Consider the following 17,878-nt stretch of genomic DNA (forward strand, 5'->3'; position numbering starts at 1 on the left):
AAAGAAAGGGGGAAGGAAGGAAGGAAGATAAATCCTTCCGTTAAACAAAGCACATTCCCTTTTTCTATCTGTCATTTCTTGGGGGAAATAGGCTAGTTGCCCTGCTTGTAATCCCCCAGAGAGAGAACAGAAGAGGAGATATGGTGTTGCCCATAAGCCAAAGCCATTCTGCCCCAGGGGGCTGCGGTTGGCCTCCCTCCTCCTCCTTCCCAGCAACACCCCCCTCCCTGTGGGCTGGGCTGATGGGACTCCCTCCCACCTTCCTCACTGGGCACTTGTGGCAGCCCAGCCCCCTCGGCCCCGGCCTTATATTTCTTCAGCTGCGGGGGTCTGTTCTGCGAATCTTGAAGCTCAGCAGCCACACAACACAACACAACATGCTGGCTCAGCGCATTGTCAAACTTCTCTGCCTTGGTGCCTCTGGACATGCAGCTGTGGGCAGGGGATGTCCGGGGCTGCTGGCAGCTGGCAACTTGGAGCTGGGGAGATGCTTCAGTGACAGCCCGAAGCCAGATAGCACAGACCAGGGGTAAGGATCACCCTACTCTCTCTCTCTCTCTCTCTCTCTCTCTCTCTCTCTCTCTCTCTCTCTCTCTCTCCCTCCCTCCCTCCCTCCCTCCCTCTCCTCCATCTCTCTCTCTCTTTTCTGAAGCTCTGCAAAAGGAGGGGGCAGTGTTTGGAGAGATGCTGAGGCACTCTGGGGACAGAACAGCAGAGATTGCAGCACCTCCTCAATTCCAGCCTCCCCAGGACTCTTGGTAAAACCTTCTGCCCTCCCAGCTGCTGCTAGCTGGAGTTACAGGAGGTTCTCCTACCTCTTTAGTATCTTGCTCTCCCCCCCCCCCCCCGAACCTCCCCCCAAGGCCATTTAAATGCAGTAAGGAAGTCTTGAAAAAAAACTGCACCCCACGTAAGTCACAGATTGTAGATGATGTCCATGAAAACTCAGCAAGAGATTTTTGTCTGCTTGCCCAAACAAAACAGGGGGGGGAGGAGGTTTAATGTAGAGCATTAATGGATTTAATTAATTTAATGGTGAGCAACCAGGATGATGAGGGGACTGCAGGCTAAAACGTACAAAGAAAGGTTACAGGAACTGGGCATGGATAGTCTAGTGAAGAGAAGGACAGGGGAGACATGATAGCAGTGTTCCAATATTTGAGGGGCTGCCACAGAGAGGAGGGGGGTCAAGCTATTTTCCAAAGCACCTGAAGGCCAGACAAGGAATAATGGATGGATCCCAATTCTGGAAGTTACCTAGGATTCCCACCCAGTGAAAGTTCATGATTTTGTCCCCACACCCACTAATCCATCACATGCTCCAATCTTCTTCTTCCACGCTGTCATCTCCATCTCGCTGGTTCCGGTCATGTGCCAAGATGCGGGGACAAAGAGTAACCTTGAGCTTCTAGAAAGGAATTTTTTTATTTTGAAAACAACACCTTCTACTCATTGCTATTCCCCCCCCCCTTAATGAATATTCATACTAAAGATGACGCTAGAAGAGAGAGTGTGGCAGGCCAAAGATTCTTAAAGGAACCGCTGCAGGCTTGACAACCTGCTTTAAGGGAGGCCTCGGCCCCAGGATGACTTTGAGCCCATTCCTCCCTCTCGGAGGAAGGGTTATTCTGAGGAAAAGGAGGAGGAGGAGGAGGAGGAGCTACTACATCACCTTCACCTTCTGAAGGGAGTTGGGGATAGAATTCCAGGGACAGAACCAGAGGTGGTATTCAGCAGGTTCTGACCAGTTCTGGAGAACCGGTAGCGGAAATTTTGAGTAGTTCGGAGAACCAGTAAATACCACCTCTGGCTGGCCCTGCCCACATCTATTCTCTGCCTCCCGAGTTCCAGCTGATTGGGAGGGAATGGAGATTTTACAGTATCCTTCCCCTGTCACGCCCACCAATCCATGCCACGTCCACAGAACAGGTAGTAAACATTTTTTGAATCCCACCACTGGACAGAAACCTGCACACCAAGCAACTGATAAAGGTGTCTCTCGGCTTACCCGGGCGCAGAAAAATCTCTCTTGGGACTTCCTCAAGGCGCACCAGCCCTGAGGGTGGATTAAAACTTTGTTGGTTTATCAGTTCACAAACCTTTCAGACTTGCGCTATCCCCGGAAGCTCTAGAGCCAGGGAGGATTTCTGAGTGAGCAGCCCAGGACGGTCCTTCCCAAGGCCGCATCTGCTGAGGAACTGAGGAAGGCAAAGCGGGAGCCACCCCAAGGCTGTGCAGTTTATCTTGAAAACAAACCTTGAAGGGAAGCCTTCGGAAGCATCCCCAGAATGGCTGCTGACGTCAAGGAGTTTTAACACACAGCTTCCCTTCCATTTCCCCAAGGGAACAGTTTGCCTTCTGCAGTTTGATCTTCCCACCCTCTCCATCTGGAACTGCTGTTATGCAGTAGGGTTGAGTCTAAACTGCAAGCCACGGCTTGTTTTAATCATGATTTACTATAGAAGCTACAATTGTTCACATTTCACATTAAACCCCAAACCAAACAAACTGCACAATGCTCTGATTTATAATTGCAGAAATTAATAATTATGGGTGTGGCTTAGTATGTTGCAGCCCCATTGGGTTATTTCAAATAATATACCATGGTTAAGCAGTCATGGCTTAGAAAGTGTGTGTGTGTGTGTGTGTGTGTGTGTGTGTGTGTGTTTGTGTGTGTGTCATCCTTTAGATTGTGGACACCCTGGGGAGGGGACCCCTCCCCTTTCAGCCTTTAGGGGGGGTCACTTTTGGCCTTGGGTGTCTGGTTAGGCATCCCACCCATACAGAGTCCTCTGACAATAAAGAACAGGTAGATGGGATAGCAGGTTAAAGTTTAGAAAGGATAGAAGATGGTATTTTCCATCTGCTTCCCTGCAACACAATCCCAGCAAAGGGGGTTCCTGTGGGAGCTCAGCTGGCCTTTTTAACAGATTAACAGAGTTGGAAGGGACCTTGTAGGTCATCTAGTCCAAACCCCCGCTCAAGCAGGAGACCCTACACCATTTCTGACACATGGCAGCCCAGTATCTTCTTGAAAGTCTCAGGTGATGAAGCTCCCACAACTTCTGAAAGCAACTTCTGTTCCATGGGTTGATTGTTCTCACTGTCAGAAAGTTCCTCCTTATTTCTAGGTTGAATCTCTCCTTGGTCAGTTTCCATCCATTATTCCTTGTCTGGCCTTCAGGTGCTTTGGAAAATAGCTTGACCCCCTCCTCTCTGTGGCAGCCCCTCAAATATTGGAAGACTGCAATCATGTCTCCCCTAGTCTTTCTCTTCACTAGACTAGCCAGGCCCAGTTCCTGTAACCGTTCTTCATATTTTTTAGCCCCCAGTTTCCTAATCATCCTGGTTGATCTTCTCTGGACTTTTTCTAGAGTCTCAACATCTTTTTTTATAGGGGGGTGACCACAACTGGATGCAATACTCTACATGTGGTCTTACTAGGGCTCTGAGCCATTTTGCCCTTATGTCAGTATCAGAGCTAAATTCAATCTATCGGAATAGAGCTGGAAGGGACCTTGGAGGTCTTCTAGTTCAACCTCCTGTTCAAGCAGGAGACCCTACCATTTTAGACAAATGGCTGTCCAGTATCTTCTTCATCACCTCCAGTGATGAAGCCCCTACAGCTTCTGAAGGCAGGCTGTTCCACTGGTTAATTGTTCTCACTGTTAGAAAGTTTCTCCTTAATTCCAGCTTGCTTCTTTCATTGATTTGTTTCCATCCATTGTTTCTTTTCTTGCCTTCTGGTGCTTTGGAAAATAAGTTGATATCCTCCTCTTTGTGGCAAACCCTAAAATACTGCAATACTGCTATTACGCCACCCCTAGTCCTTCTTTTTTCTAGGTGGGCCATACCCAGTTCCTGCTACCGTTCTTCATATGTTTTTGTCTCCAGGCCCTTAATCATCTTAGTTGCTCTTCTTTGCACTTTTTCCAATGTGTCTCAACATCTTTTTTTATAATGTGACCAAAACTGGATGCAGTATTCCAGGTGTGGTCTTACTAAGGCTTTATAACAATGTTATTTATTTAACTTAATGCTTATTTCTGTGATCAGTTGCAAGATGAGCTGTTTAAATAGCGCTAAATACTTTATGTCCATATGCTCATTTGCTCTTTAGCAACTTAAAGTAATAAGCTTCACTAGAGCGAACATAAGAGATTTTCCATCCCGCCCTTGTTTGCTCATTTTTTGCAAACAACAGATGGGCGAATGGATAGTTCATACAACTCACAACATATAATCATGTGGTAGTTGAAATTTTGGACAAGGATAAAAAAACCACTTCATTTCAAAGCTTGATTTATGATGAAATTAATGGAGTGATCCCAAATCAGTAACCAAGTCACAGACTAACGAGTTATGAGATTGTTAGATGCCAACAGCCTCGTTTTAGCCTCTGTATCAGAGGTGGTATTCAGCAGGTTCTGACCAGTTCTGGAGAACCGGTAACAGAAATTTTGACAAGTTCGGAAAACTGGCAAATACACATTCTGGCTGGCCCCGCCCCCATCTATTCTCTGTCTCCTGAGTCCCAGCTGATTGGGAGGGAATGGGGACTTTGCAGTAATCATCCCCTATCACGCCCACCAAGCCACGCCCACCAAGCCATGCCCACAGAGCTTGTAGTAAAAAAAATTCAATCCCAATACTGCTCTGTATCCAATTCTTTAAAACACACACACACACACACACACACACACATTCAAATGGAAATATATTTCAGCGTTACATTCATATGTTTCTCCTTCGAAAGTTCCCAAAACAATAGGCAAATAATAATATTCACAAGTACACGATCAAAACTTAAATTTGCTTTTTGGATACATTACAAACAAAAGGAATATATTCACGCCGTGTGACAATTATTTGCAGGTGGGAAACAGATGCTGCCATTGCTTTGTTGTCTTCCTGAGATACAATACAATACAATACAATAGTAGAGTTGGAAGGGACCTTGGAGGTCTTCTAGTCCAACCCCCTGCCTAGGCAGGAAACCCTATACCGTTTCAGACAGATGGCTATCCAACATCTTCTTAAAGACTTCCAGTGTTGGGGCATTCACAACTTCTGGAGGCAAGCTGTTCAAGATGCTGCCCAGCAGCTCATCGGTCTCTCTGATGCCGCTCAGGCTAAACAGGACCTCCAACCGTGCAAACCCTCAATTGCACAGACAGAAATGTGAATGGTGGGATAACTGCTGGAACTTCAGTGAAGGAAAAGGAACGTGGTGTCAGCATAGGATGATTTAAAACAACACCGGCAGAAGCCTGCACTCAAAGTGCACTTTGAATGCCATGGCAAGCTCCCCAGACCACCTGTTTTCGGACTAAAATTCCCACAATTCTGTCTCCCAGCTGGCTTGGCATTCTGGGAGGTACAGTCTAACCATTTCATGGGCTGATCAAGGTTTGCAAGGAATTTTCAATTTTTCTTCCTTCTAGGCTAATACGGCACTGTGGTGGCTCAGTGGTTAAGAGCTGGGCTCGTCAGCTGGAAAGCCGGCAGCCCACGTTCAAGACCCGAGTACCATGCGTTGGGGGTGTGTCCCCGCCCTTGCCCCAGCTCCTGCCAAACTAACAGGAAGCGTGCCAATGCAGGTACATTTGGCTCCGGTCTACTCCTCTGCAAAAAGATGATGGAAGAGAATTGACCTAGCAGGAGGAATGGAAATGCCTGTAGGTTTCCCAGAAGAGTTTTGGTTGCAGCTTTTAACCCTCTCCGCGCAGGATGCCGACCCCCAAGCGGTAGCCTAATTCAATCAGTCAGTCAGAATAGATCTGGAAGGGACTTTGGAGGTCTTCTAGTCCAGCCCCCTGCTCAACCAGGAGACCCTATACCAGTGATGGCGAACCTATGGCATGCGTGCCACAGGTGGCACGTGGAGCCATTTGTCAGGGCACGCAAAGCGCTGCCCTGTCAGCTGGCCAGCGTGCATGTGTACGCTGGCCAGCTGAGTTCACCCTTTTTTAAAGTCATTTTTCACCCTCCCCAGGCTCCAGAGGCTTTATATGAGCCTGGGGAGGGCGAAAAGAGCCTCCCCCCCCAGAGGCCTCATTAGCTTCCCTGACGCCTTCAAAGCGCTTAAAATGACCCTCCGAGCAAACTGGAAGTCACTTCCGGTTTGCTCGGAGGGTCGTTTTGAGTGCTCCAAAGGCATCAGGGACCGTCCAGAGGCTTCCCTGACGCCTCCGGAGGGCATCCGGGGGGGGAGGGAAGGCTGTTTTCGCCTCCCCAGGCTCCTATAAAGCCTCTGGAGCCTGGGGAGGGTGAAAAAAGCATGTAAAATGGGGGGGGGGTGTCACGCATTGCATTATGGGTGTGGCACACCCGCACATGACCCCCCTGCCCTCCCCCCACTTATGGAACACGAGCCAAAAAAGCTTCGCCATTGCTGCCCTATACTATTTCAGACAAGGGATTGTCCAGTCTCTTCTTAAAAACTTCCAGTGATGAAACGCCCACAAATTCTGAGGGGCAAGCTGTTCCACTGGTTAATTGTCCTCACTGTTAGGAGGTTTCTCCTTAATTCCAGGTTGCTTCTCTCCTTGATTAGTTTCCATCCATTGTCTCTTGTCCTGCCTTCTGGTGTTTTGGAGAATAAATTGACCCCCTGCTCTTATTCCCTCAAATAGTGGAATTCTGCTATCATGTCCCCCCCCCCCTTAGTCCTTCTTTTCTCTAGACTAGCCGTATTCAGTTCCTGCAACCGTTCTTCACGTGTTTTAGTCTCCAGGCCTTTAATCATCTTAGTTGCTCTTCTTTGCACTTTTTCCAAAGTCTCAGCATCTTTTTTCGTAATGTGACGACCCAAACTGGATGCAGTCCATTCTGTGCAATTGGATTTTAGATCTGAGAATATTTGTTGACGGGGCTTTGCTCAACCCTGTCGCCTGCCCCTTTTTTTGCATGTATGACTTGTGGACTTCAAGTTGAAGTCCACAAGTCTTAAAGTTGCCAAGTTTGGGGACCCCTGCTCTGAAGTAAGAAAGGGGATTTTTGAAGTTCAGGTCAAGCAGATTTGGGCTGCGCAGATCTGAACGACCACTAGATGGCAGCAGAAAGAAATAGAAAACTCTGCTGCCATCCGGAATGTTTTGCAATTAGTTATCCTTGAGTCCTTGACCCAGAGTCCTTGAAGAAGGGTGGAGCAATGGGAATGTGTTTTTGACCACTGAGAAAAACCTTGACAGCATCTACAGTGTCATCAAAGTCAGAACCGTGCAGCTGTTGCTGGCAGCAGCCTCCCCCAACCTTCTCCATCCTGTGGGTTGCTCCTTGAGGGGAGGCTGCTGGTACTTGTAGTCCGAGGCAAATGATTCCTCAAAGTTCCCAATTTATTGTTCTGGAGCCTCATGTGGCTCTTCCATCCCTCGGCTGTGGCTTCCTCTTGCTCCAGATATGCATCAGAGCCCGCCAATGTGCGACACCTGCTGGCATGTGATTCATTGATCTTTCTAACCCCCGGTAGGCCAACCATGGTTAAATGCAAGAAAAGAAAAGTTTCAGAAGAAAACAGAAGCTTTAATTCAACTACATATACTAGTTTTGTGGCAGCTCAGAAAATAGTCAGGCACGGGAAGGATTTTGTGGCCCCCGGTGTTTTCTTTTCTGTGGGAAACAGATCTAAATGCCTCTTTGAGTGTTTAAGGTTGCTGATTCCTGCCCTATACTATTCCGTTCAGCCTTTTTTTGAAAACTTCCAATTGACGGAGACCCTCCTTGTGGCTGCACAACTCCTAGTGCAGTGTTTCCCAACCTTGGCAACTTGAAGATGTCCGGACTTCAACTCCCAGAATTCCCCAGCCAGCATCCGCTGGCTGGGGAATTCTGGGAGTTGAAGTCCGGACATCTTCAAGTTGCCAAGGTTGGGAAACACTGTCCTAGTGTAAAGATATCTTGCTGGCTCGGGGCCCAGGGATTACTTACCACCTCCCCATCTTTAGCTTGGTTCCAACCAGCCGTCACAAAAGCGTAGGAATGCTTTGAACTTTTGGCCAATGGGAATGGCGATTTTCTACCTGCGGCTTCTTTGATTGTCACTTGGCAGTTGGGAGTCCAATGAGCTCTCCCTGAACGGGTGTTGTGCTTCTCTCTCCATGCAGCTCTGCGGACAAAGTGAGGCTACATTTTATTAACCGGGATGGAGAGAAATACTCGGTCAGCGCCAAAGAAGGAGAGAGTCTGCTGGAAGTTGTGATCAATCAAAACATTAACATCGATGGCTTTGGTTAGTGGTGAGATTATGCCTTTCTCTCTTCAGGCTTTATTGGTTACCAATAATCTGTTCTTTTAGGAGTTGGCAGAATTGTTTTACAGACTGGTCTAGGCACCAAAACACCCACCTCCTAAGACAGTGATGGCGAAACTTTTTTGGCTCGTGTGCCACAAGTGGGGGGAGTGCAGGGGGGTTGAGTGCGGGCGTGCCGCACCCATAATGCAATGCGCGACCCCCCCATTTTTACATGCTTTTTTCGCCCTCCCCAGGCCCCAGGGGCTTTATAGGAGCCTGGGGAGGGCGAAAAGAGCCTCACCCGACCCCCGGAGGCTTCAGGGATCGTCCCTGAAGCCTTCGGAGCGCTTAAAACCACCCTCCGAGCAAACCGGTTTTAAGCGCTCCGAAGGCATCAGGGAAGCCTCGGACGGTCCCTGAAACCTTCGGAGCGCTTAAAACCACCCTCCGAGCAACCCGGAAGTCACTTCCAGTTTGCTCGGAGGGTCATTTTAAGCACTCCGAAGGCATCAGGGAAGCCTCGGACGGTCCCTGAAGCCTCCGGGGGGCGGGGGGGCTCTTTTCGCCCTCCCCAGGCTCCTATAAAGCCTCTGGAGCCTGGGGAAGGCGAAAAATAGCTTTTAAAAAGGTGAACTCAGCTGACAGGGCAGCGCCTCGCGTGCCCTGACAAATGGCTCCGCGTGCCACTTGTGGCACGAGTGCCATAGGTTCGCCATCACTGTCCTAAGATCTGAACTAGCCTCCTTTCTCTGGGACGGCCAGGCAAGTTGAACCAAGAGTGCTGCATAGAGTTAACGCTCAAAGTTTGAACATTCTGCATTTTCTCCCTAAGCCCAGATATATTCATTTATCTGTATTCTACCTGTATTATTTTTTATTAATAATTCAAGATTATGAACATCCCTAATCTCCTTCTCCTATTTTCCCAACAAAAACCTTCTGAGGTGAATTCTGCTGAGAGACAGAGCGATTGCCCCAAAGCCACCCACCCAGCTTTCATTCCTAGGTGGAACTAGAACTCCCTGTCCTCCAGTTTCTAGTCTGGTGCTACGAGGCCAAACTGGCTTTCATGCCTTTGAAAGTTTGTGTCCCTTGATTTTACTCACATTTTTTATTATTATTATTATTATTATTATTATTATTATTATTATTATTATTAATCAAACTTGTATACTGAAGATATAGAGGGACGTGTTGGCTCAGTGGCTAAGACACTGAGCTTGTCGATCAGAAAGGTCAGCAGTTTGGCGGTTTGAATCCCTAGTGCCGCATAACGGAGTGAGCTCCTGTTACTTGTCCCAGCTTCTGCCAACCTAGCACTTTGAAAGCATGTAGAAATGCAAGTAGAAAAATAGGAACCACCTTTGTTGGGCAGGTAACAGCATTCCATGCGCCTCCTGTTTTTAGTCATGCCGGCCACGTGACCACGGAGACATCTTGGGACAGCGCTGACTCTTCAGCTTTGAGCACCGCCCCCTAGAGTTGGGAACGATTAGCACATATGTGTGAAGGGAACCTTTACCTTTATACTAAAGATTAACCAGGAGATGGCAGCAAACTGGGCCCTACAATGTCCAAGCCTCTGTTTACGTAGAGGAAATCCTTTAGGGCAGGGGTGTCCAAACTTGGCAACTTTAAGACTTGTGGACTTCAACTCCCAGAATTCTCCAGCCAGCTGGCTGGGGAATTCTGGGAGTTGAAGTCCACAAGTCTTAAAGTTGCCAAGTTTGGACACCCCTGCTTTAGGGGATCCCAGATCTTCAATTCTGAGGGTTGAACTATCTGAGCATCTCATTCTTCCAATGAAGATGTTACCCAGCCTGGTAATGAAATCTTCAGAAACCAATCCACAAGCTTGTAAAATGAACCTTCACCCTCATCCTACACCTGAGCTACAGATATTCCCCACTGTCGGTAGCACAATCTTCTTCTGGTAAAAGGATGCTTCTCATCAGCCTGCTCAGGTGATAGGGTTACTTTGTGACTAGATGTGGCTGCTGTTTTGTGAGTACACCCACCACACACTTTTCAAATCCCAAGTGTGCCTCTACCACTAAGGTATGCCCACATCCAAATGATCATCTCTTACACTCAAGTATTTACTTAAGTTTGCTTCATCCATCCACTCCATTTACATGTAGAATAAAATGCCTTGTTTCCCTGAAAATAAGACCTCCCCTGATAATAAGCCGAATCAAGCTTTTGAGTACATGCGCTAAAAATAAGCCCTCCCCTGAAAGTAAGCCCTCCCTGAAAATATGGCAACACAGCAGCGGCCATGAGGTGACCACGCTAGCCGCCTCCTGCACTTCAAAAATAATAAGACCGCCCCGAAAATAAGGCCAAGGGCTTATTTCGTGGGTCAAAAGAAAATAAGACCTTGTCTTATTTTGGGGGAAACATGGTACAAAGCAGCCCTTTCCTCCACATTTGGATCCCCAGATGGAAGAATAACCGAGCCCCAGTTTATTTCTGAATTTTTTCTAATTTTCACACCTATAATATATAACGTAGCTCCATCCAACCAATTCTATGGCCCAACCTGTGTTTTCTCGCAACATGACACTTTCGTTTGCTTTCGTCGGTGCTTTCTAAAATTGAAGGTGGGAAGCTGGTGCTTTTAAATTTTTGGTTGTTCTCCTGAGTTTATAGGATGCAGGCGACGTTGCCAACCCGCAGAAGGAGCCTTGCGTGGCTTCTGCCAACGATGGGGGCTTTTTTCTCCTGCAGGGGCGTGTGAAGGCACCCTGGCCTGCTCCACTTGCCACCTGATCTTTGAGAAAGCAGTGTTTCAGCAACTGGGGGAGATCAACGATGAAGAGCTGGACATGCTGGACTTGGCGTACGGACTGACTGACACGTAAGCATCCCGGGTTCCCCTTTCTCAGCTCTGAGTGCATTGGGGGGAGAAGGGGGGCATTTCAGCCACTTCTGACTTTGTGTTCCGACATAGGCTTCCCGAGAAAGCATAAATCACAATCTTAGTCTCAAAAAAACCCTTTTATTTATACAGCTGGAAATTATGATCATTCACAGCCCGTAATGATTCACAGACAGTCTGTGAAGATTCCGACAGATGTCTGCTTGAGTTGCCACAGTCTTTCAGGGGAATGTTGCTAAACACCCACCTTATCTCCCATGGAATGTGGCCAGAGACCTAATTGCCAAATGCAGAGCAAGGCCAAACTTAGCACAGAGTCGAACAGAACTTTTCAAAGCTTGAATTGACCAGATGAACTAATTGCTTCCTGCAAAAGCTCATGCCCCATTAGCTCCTCTTTTATGTCTTATGGGAGGGGTCAACCATCTCCAAGCCTTACTCCTGAGTCGACCCTGTTTTCTTAATTGTTCTTGCCTTCTGGCAGCTCTGCGCCTGAGCACACTGGGAACAGGCTCCCACTGTTCTTCTGCTTCATGGATGTTAGGCTCTGGAGGCAGAAAATAACTACCAGATGGCCTTGGCCTCTTTCTGCCTCTGACACAGAGCCCTCATCAGTGCCTTCCCCAGAGACTCCAGGACTGGCCCATGTTCCTCTCCAACCTCCTCACTGTCCGAATCTGCAGCCAGCACTGCTGGCTGATGGCGGGCCACAACTCTTTGCCCTCTGGCCATTGTTTCAATGAAGGGAAGAATGCAAGTTGCTTATCTACTTGATTCTGAAGACTCCTTCCTGGGGAGCAACCCCAAGCATGTTGCGACTGTTGCATACATGTTGGTGAGCTCAGTCAGTTTGCCACATCCGGAAAAAAAGTTGAGAGGGCATCATAAAGGATCCTGCCCAGCCTCTCATAGGTGGAAGCACAGTTATCTAGAGAAGAGAAATGCTTGTTTATCCAGCTACTTTCTGGACCAATTTGCCTCGGGCATCCTTCATAGGGGAAAGGTAAAGGAAGCGGAGTCCCTACGGATTTTAGTCCACTGCTCATAGCCATCTCTAGGGGACTCAGCTCATGTCTAGCCATTGAGCCAGCGCTGTCCGAAGACATTTCTGCAGTCATGTGGCCAGCATGATGTCACAGAGTGCTGTTACCTTCCCACCAAAGTGGTACATATTTATCTACTCACATTTGCATGCTTTTGAATCGTTAAGTGGGCAAGGGCTGGGGTAAGGGTGGGCGCTCACCCCATAGGGTGGCGCTTGGGTCATGAACCTGGGCTGCTGATAAGCCCAGCATCTTAACCACTTGGTTAAGCCACCACATTTCCCACAGGCCTTTATAGAATCTTTGGGATTTTTATTTTGGTTGCCATTCTCGCTTCTCATGGTGTCCTTAGCGTCAAGTGGCATTTTGAGCTGCGTCTAAGGGCTGGACTCACCAGGGGCGCCAAAGGCCTACTGTCCTATTGCAAACCACGGTACATCTGGCAACAAATTAGGCCCATGATGGTGAACCTATGGCACTCGCGCCACAGGTAGCACACAGAGCCCTCTCCACTGGCCAGCTGGTCTTCGGGTGTCTGAAGCACATGCACAGGGGATGTGTGTGTGCATGCATAGGGGGCGCATGTGTGGTGATGGTGGTGCTTGCATTGCATTTTGGGGGGCCATTTTGGCTTCCAGGTTGGTGCAGGAGGCCTTTCAGGCCCAAAACAGGGTGTGGGAATGCTGTGTGAGCCCCCCACCCCCCGTGCCCCATTTTGGGCCTGGAAAGCTTCCTGCACCAACCTGGAAGATAAAAATGGGCAAGGGGTGGGGTGGGGCACAGGTGTGGGGGGAGCACGGTGGGGGTGTTACATGCACATGCGTGGGGGGATGCCTGTGGCTGTCGCATGTGCATTGCACTATGCAATTGCTATCGTGCATGCAGACATGCACACTTTCGGGACCCGACCACAAAACAGTTAGCCATCACAGAATTAGGCTGTTTCATGCTAGGAACGTGACACCCAAATCCAGATCTCTCTCTTTTTTAAAATTTTTAAATAAATTTTACAATTATCACCCCTTCCCTCTTCCCGCCCTCCCTCCCCCCAACCTCCCAGAGCAAAGCACAGGGTATAAACATTTAACAACCATACGCTAACGTAAGCTAACTACTTTTAACATGTTACTATTCTTGTGCTTTAACTCCCCCTTTGTTAAACTAACTTTGAATAAATTGTAATGTCCTTTATGCCTTCATTCATAAGCTAACTGAAATTTTTTAGTCCGGTATTTGTTTTGAATATAGTCAATCCATCTTGTCCAGTCCAGCTTGTACTTCTCATCCGAATGATCTTTATTTATTTTTTTTATTGAAAAAGTTTTATACAAACAAATTTTCCCCCTTTTTACCCCCCCGCCATATAATGTTAATCACATACAAATACTGTGCCCTCTCCCCTCCCCCCGTCTTAAAATAGATTTCTCATTCAAATATTATACCCCCTCACCTCCCAACAATCATAATATAAGTTTCTCTTAAAGTAACAATAGCCCATTAACCCCATCTTCTAAATTAATTAAACATATATAGATCATAATATAGATTTCTCTTAAGGTAGCAATATCTCATTAATCCCATCTTCTAGATTAATTATGCATATATATTTCCCCACCCTCCACCCTAGCCCTCCCCCACCTCCCAATCAAACCCACCCCCCTGACTTCCGCTATACACCACTCTAACAATTCCACGCATCCCATATATTATTTACTCTGATCATCTATCAATCTAAACATTCTTACCTAAAGGCTACATAGTACTTCCTAGACTGATATTTATTCTGTATGTAATCAATCCATTTTACCCATTCCTGCATATAATTCTCCTGCTTCTGACCTTTTGATGATCTTTCAAATACGCTGAAATTTTGGGCATCTCTGCTAAATTTGCTACTTTTAACGTCCATTCTTGGATAGTAGGCAACTCTTCCTTCTTCCAGTATTGCGCCACCAACAATCTTGCTGCCGTCATTAGGTTCAAGATCAGATTAGTCTCTATAACAGTACAGTCTGGAACTATACCTAACAAAAGCAACTGGGGTGTAAACTTTATCCTCTTTTTCAGCATATTTTGAATAACCCACCATATTTTTATCCAAAATGCTTTAACTTTTTTACAAGTCCAACAAATCTAGATCTCTTTGCATCTGCTTTTCAGATCTCGCCTGGGTTGCCAGGTGTGTGTGAAGAAATGGATGGACGGCGTGACAGTCCAGGTGCCCACAGATGTCTCAGACATCCGGAGAGAACTGGAAGTGGAGAAGCAAAAGAAACAGTAGTCGAAGCGCATGACATGTTCTGAAAATATTATCCTGATCCTGTTAAAAGTGGGGCGGGGGATGGGTGGCTTTACTTTCCAGGCTGAAAGCAAACACCCTAAACCAGGAGCGTCAAAACTTGGGAACTTTAATACTTGTGGACTTCAGCTCCCAGAATTCCCCAGTCAGCTGTGGGAATTGAAGTCCACAAGACTTAAATTTCCCAAGTTTGGACACCCCTGCCCTAAACCAACCAAACCCCATTTCTGAGTTCATATAACCTGCTGTGCCCAACAAACTCGAGCATACGGTGGCTTAATGTGACATCTTAGTTCAGATTAGACGTGGATAGAATCACTTGGGTCATCTAACCACTTAACCATGTGCCACACAGCCCCATTTTAGCCTACGTTGAGGCTGTGGTGCCAGGCCAACTCCTGAAAGGGGTTCTGTGCTCAGAATCTGTAGCCTCAAGCAAGAGACCTGAATTGGGATGAAAAAATGGTGACCTGTGAGGCTTATTTCTGCCAGACGGATTGAGAGAGGGTGCTGTATGACTGCTGCTTCCAAGGAAGCTTCTTTATGGCTTGATAGAATTGATGGGAGAAAGATTGTGAAGTCCCAAAGTAGCAGCCCCTTCCAAGCCCTTTGGCCGGGGGCTACATTTATCCCCTTCAAATGGGCTGGGATCAGAGGTGGTATTCAGCAGGTTCTGACCAGTTCTGAAGAACCGGTAGCGGAAATTTTGAGTAGTTTGGAGAACCAGTAAATACCACCTCTGGCTGGCCCCGCCCCCATCTACTCTCTGTCTCCCGAGTCTCAGCTGATCGGGAGGGAATGGGGATTTTGCAGTAACCTTCCCCTGCCACGCCCACCAAGCCATGCCCACCAAACCACATTCAGAGAACTAGTAGTAAAAATTTTTGAATCCCACCACTGGCTCAGATGTGCTCTTACTTGGAGCTCCCCACCCCCGTTGGCCATTGTGTGATGCAGTGGAGTACAGTGCAGTGGAGAAGCAGGATTCACCCCAACTGAGCCAGCAAAAACAAAGTCAAGCTTAATTGGTTGGATCACGAGACTCATCTCCAAGTCTGGCCCTGTGGTCCCCTTGGAGATTTCCTTCCACCAAGTCTAATCCTGCTTAAGTTCCAAGCCCAACTTTGGCTCTTCTATACTGGAGGCCAATCCACATTTGAGCTGATCCCTTGGAGAAGATGAACACTGGATTCCACAGATGTGAAGTTAGAGAGATGCAGTGAATGGTTAGGGTCTGTTCTTGGCTATGAAGACCATTGTTCTGGTTTTCACTGTGGATTATTTCTTTGCAGTGTGCATTTTTATTATGCATTTTCCTGAAGTGTATTTGGAAGAATTTTCCCTTTTACATCTACTCATGTCAAATATTATTCTGTTGGAAAGGTAGAAATAAAAACTTTCAAAACAAAACAAGAAGTTCTGGCTTAGGCTTCCTGAGAAAGCATAAATCAGAATCTTAGTCCTAAAAACTCTCTTTTATTTATACGGCTGTAAATTATGGTCATTCTCCGTCCGCAAGACTTCACAAACAGTCTGTGAAGATTCCGACAGATGTCTGCTTGAGTTGCCACAGTCTTTCAGGGGAATGTTGATAAACACCAACCTTATTTCCCTTAGAATGTGGCCAGAGACCTAATTGTCAAATACAGAGCAAGGCCAAACTTAGCACAGAGTCGAACAGAACTTTTCAAAGCTTGAATTGACCAGATGAACTAATTGCTTCCTGAAAAAGTTCATGTTCCGTTCGCTCCTCTTTTATGTCTTATGGGAGGGGCCAATCATCTCCAAGCCTTACTCCCGAGTCGACCCTGTTTTCCCAATTGTTCTTGCCTTCTGGCAGCTCTGCGCATGGGCACACTGGGAACAGGCTCCCGCTGTTCTTCTGCCTCGCTGATGTCAGACTCTGGAGGCTCTGGAGGCAGCAAATGACTACTAGATGGGCTTGGTTCCCCCCTCTGCCTCTGACGCAGAGCCCTCGTCTGAGTCTTCCCCAGACACCAGGACTGGCTCATGTTCCTCCCCAACCTCCTCACTGTCCGAAACTGCTTCCAGGTCTGCTGGCTGCTGGCTGGCCACAACACTACCTAGCAATTGTCAGATGGAGAGATGCAACTTTCTGTAAGTGAAAATCTGTGTAATCTGGGAAGGCAATCAAAGCTCTGCGTGGAGTATATTTACACAATTGTAAATTGAACTAGCTACTGATGTCAGGACTTTCTACCTTTGTGAAACTGTATAATATGAAACGATATACAGCATATCGTAAATGTATCAAAGCTCATGCTGCCCCATATTAGAAGCACTTTTAAAGTCTCCCTGAGAAATCTCCACTGTTCTTTAGGCTTGCCAATTGCCGAGATAATGGTTTCTCATAGTAATTAATCAAGGTTTTTTTCCCCCCCAAAAAAATTCTTGAACTTGTGGAGATTTGGATAGACTAGGAAAGAAAAGGGACATCAAAGTGGATGTATTCTGAACAGTTTGATACCACTGGCAATCTTTAGTAATCGAATAGCAAATCCTGGATTAAACACTTATTTTTCAATGCTTTTTTTTTATTTGACAATATTTATCCATCACATCAACATCTCTTGGCTATAGAAAGGTCCTTTACATTTCACCGAGGATGATTAAATAAATGTTTCTTGGTACTGTTTATGTTAGTGTTCCCAAGAGATTATTTTGAGTGGTTTGACATCAAACTATGCTCTTCATTTACAAATAAGCCTTTACAAAATAATCATTCTTGCCTCTCTGGACCAGGCTCAGCAGAGGCCAAAGATGGTCTGCAAATGGTAGTTGAGTCCAGTTCCACCTGCATCCCCCAGTTTGCCAAAGAGTTACAATTGGTCCTGGGTTTGCCACCATGTCCAAAATACGAAGCCCTTGGATCCGGTTGGAACTGGCTTGGCTGAATGCCTGGAAATCTCAAGTCACCTTGTCCTACAATGCATCGGTTATAGAGGCCACTCAGTAGACCTGCCTTGGGAGGGGATCTACCCAGTGGTGGGATTGAAATAATTTAACAACCGGCTCTCTGCCCTAATGACCACTGGGTAGTTGTGGCTCAGTGGTCATGTGACCATGTGGGCACGGCCAACTGAACGTCACCTTAGCTGTGACAGTGTAATAAGGGTTAACAGGAGAGGCAGTTTCTGTAAGCAGGGCAATAAAGATTAGGCTAGAAACAACACCAGAATGTTTCCTTCCTGCCTTCCTTACAGGATTAGCCCTGTGAAGTGGAAAAAACACAAAAGGAGATTTCTTCCAACAACCGGTTCTCCAAACTGCTTAGAAAGTTAACAACCGGTTCTCCCCAATAGATACGAACTGGCTGAATCCCACCACTGCCTGACAGCAACAAACCCTGCACCTAGTGGAAAATCAAACAGATTCCTTCTGACCTTTCCCAATCCATATCC

General features: G+C 47.0%; 1 protein-coding gene across 1 annotated transcript; it reads left to right on the forward strand.

The window, feature by feature from the left end:
• Positions 1-345: 345 nt before the first annotated feature.
• Positions 346-17,105, forward strand: LOC309397743 (adrenodoxin-like). The gene is made up of 4 exons (XM_081964038.1): positions 346-529; positions 8,106-8,230; positions 10,964-11,093; positions 14,318-17,105. The coding sequence occupies exons 1-4, from the start codon at positions 378-380 to the stop codon at positions 14,436-14,438; spliced, it is 528 nt and encodes a 175-aa protein (XP_081820164.1). The 5' UTR covers positions 346-377; the 3' UTR covers positions 14,439-17,105.
• Positions 17,106-17,878: the final 773 nt, after the last annotated feature.

Source organism: Natrix helvetica (genome assembly GCF_964273705.1).
Source record: "Natrix helvetica genome assembly, chromosome: 11".
Lineage (NCBI taxonomy): Eukaryota > Metazoa > Chordata > Lepidosauria > Squamata > Natricidae > Natrix > Natrix helvetica.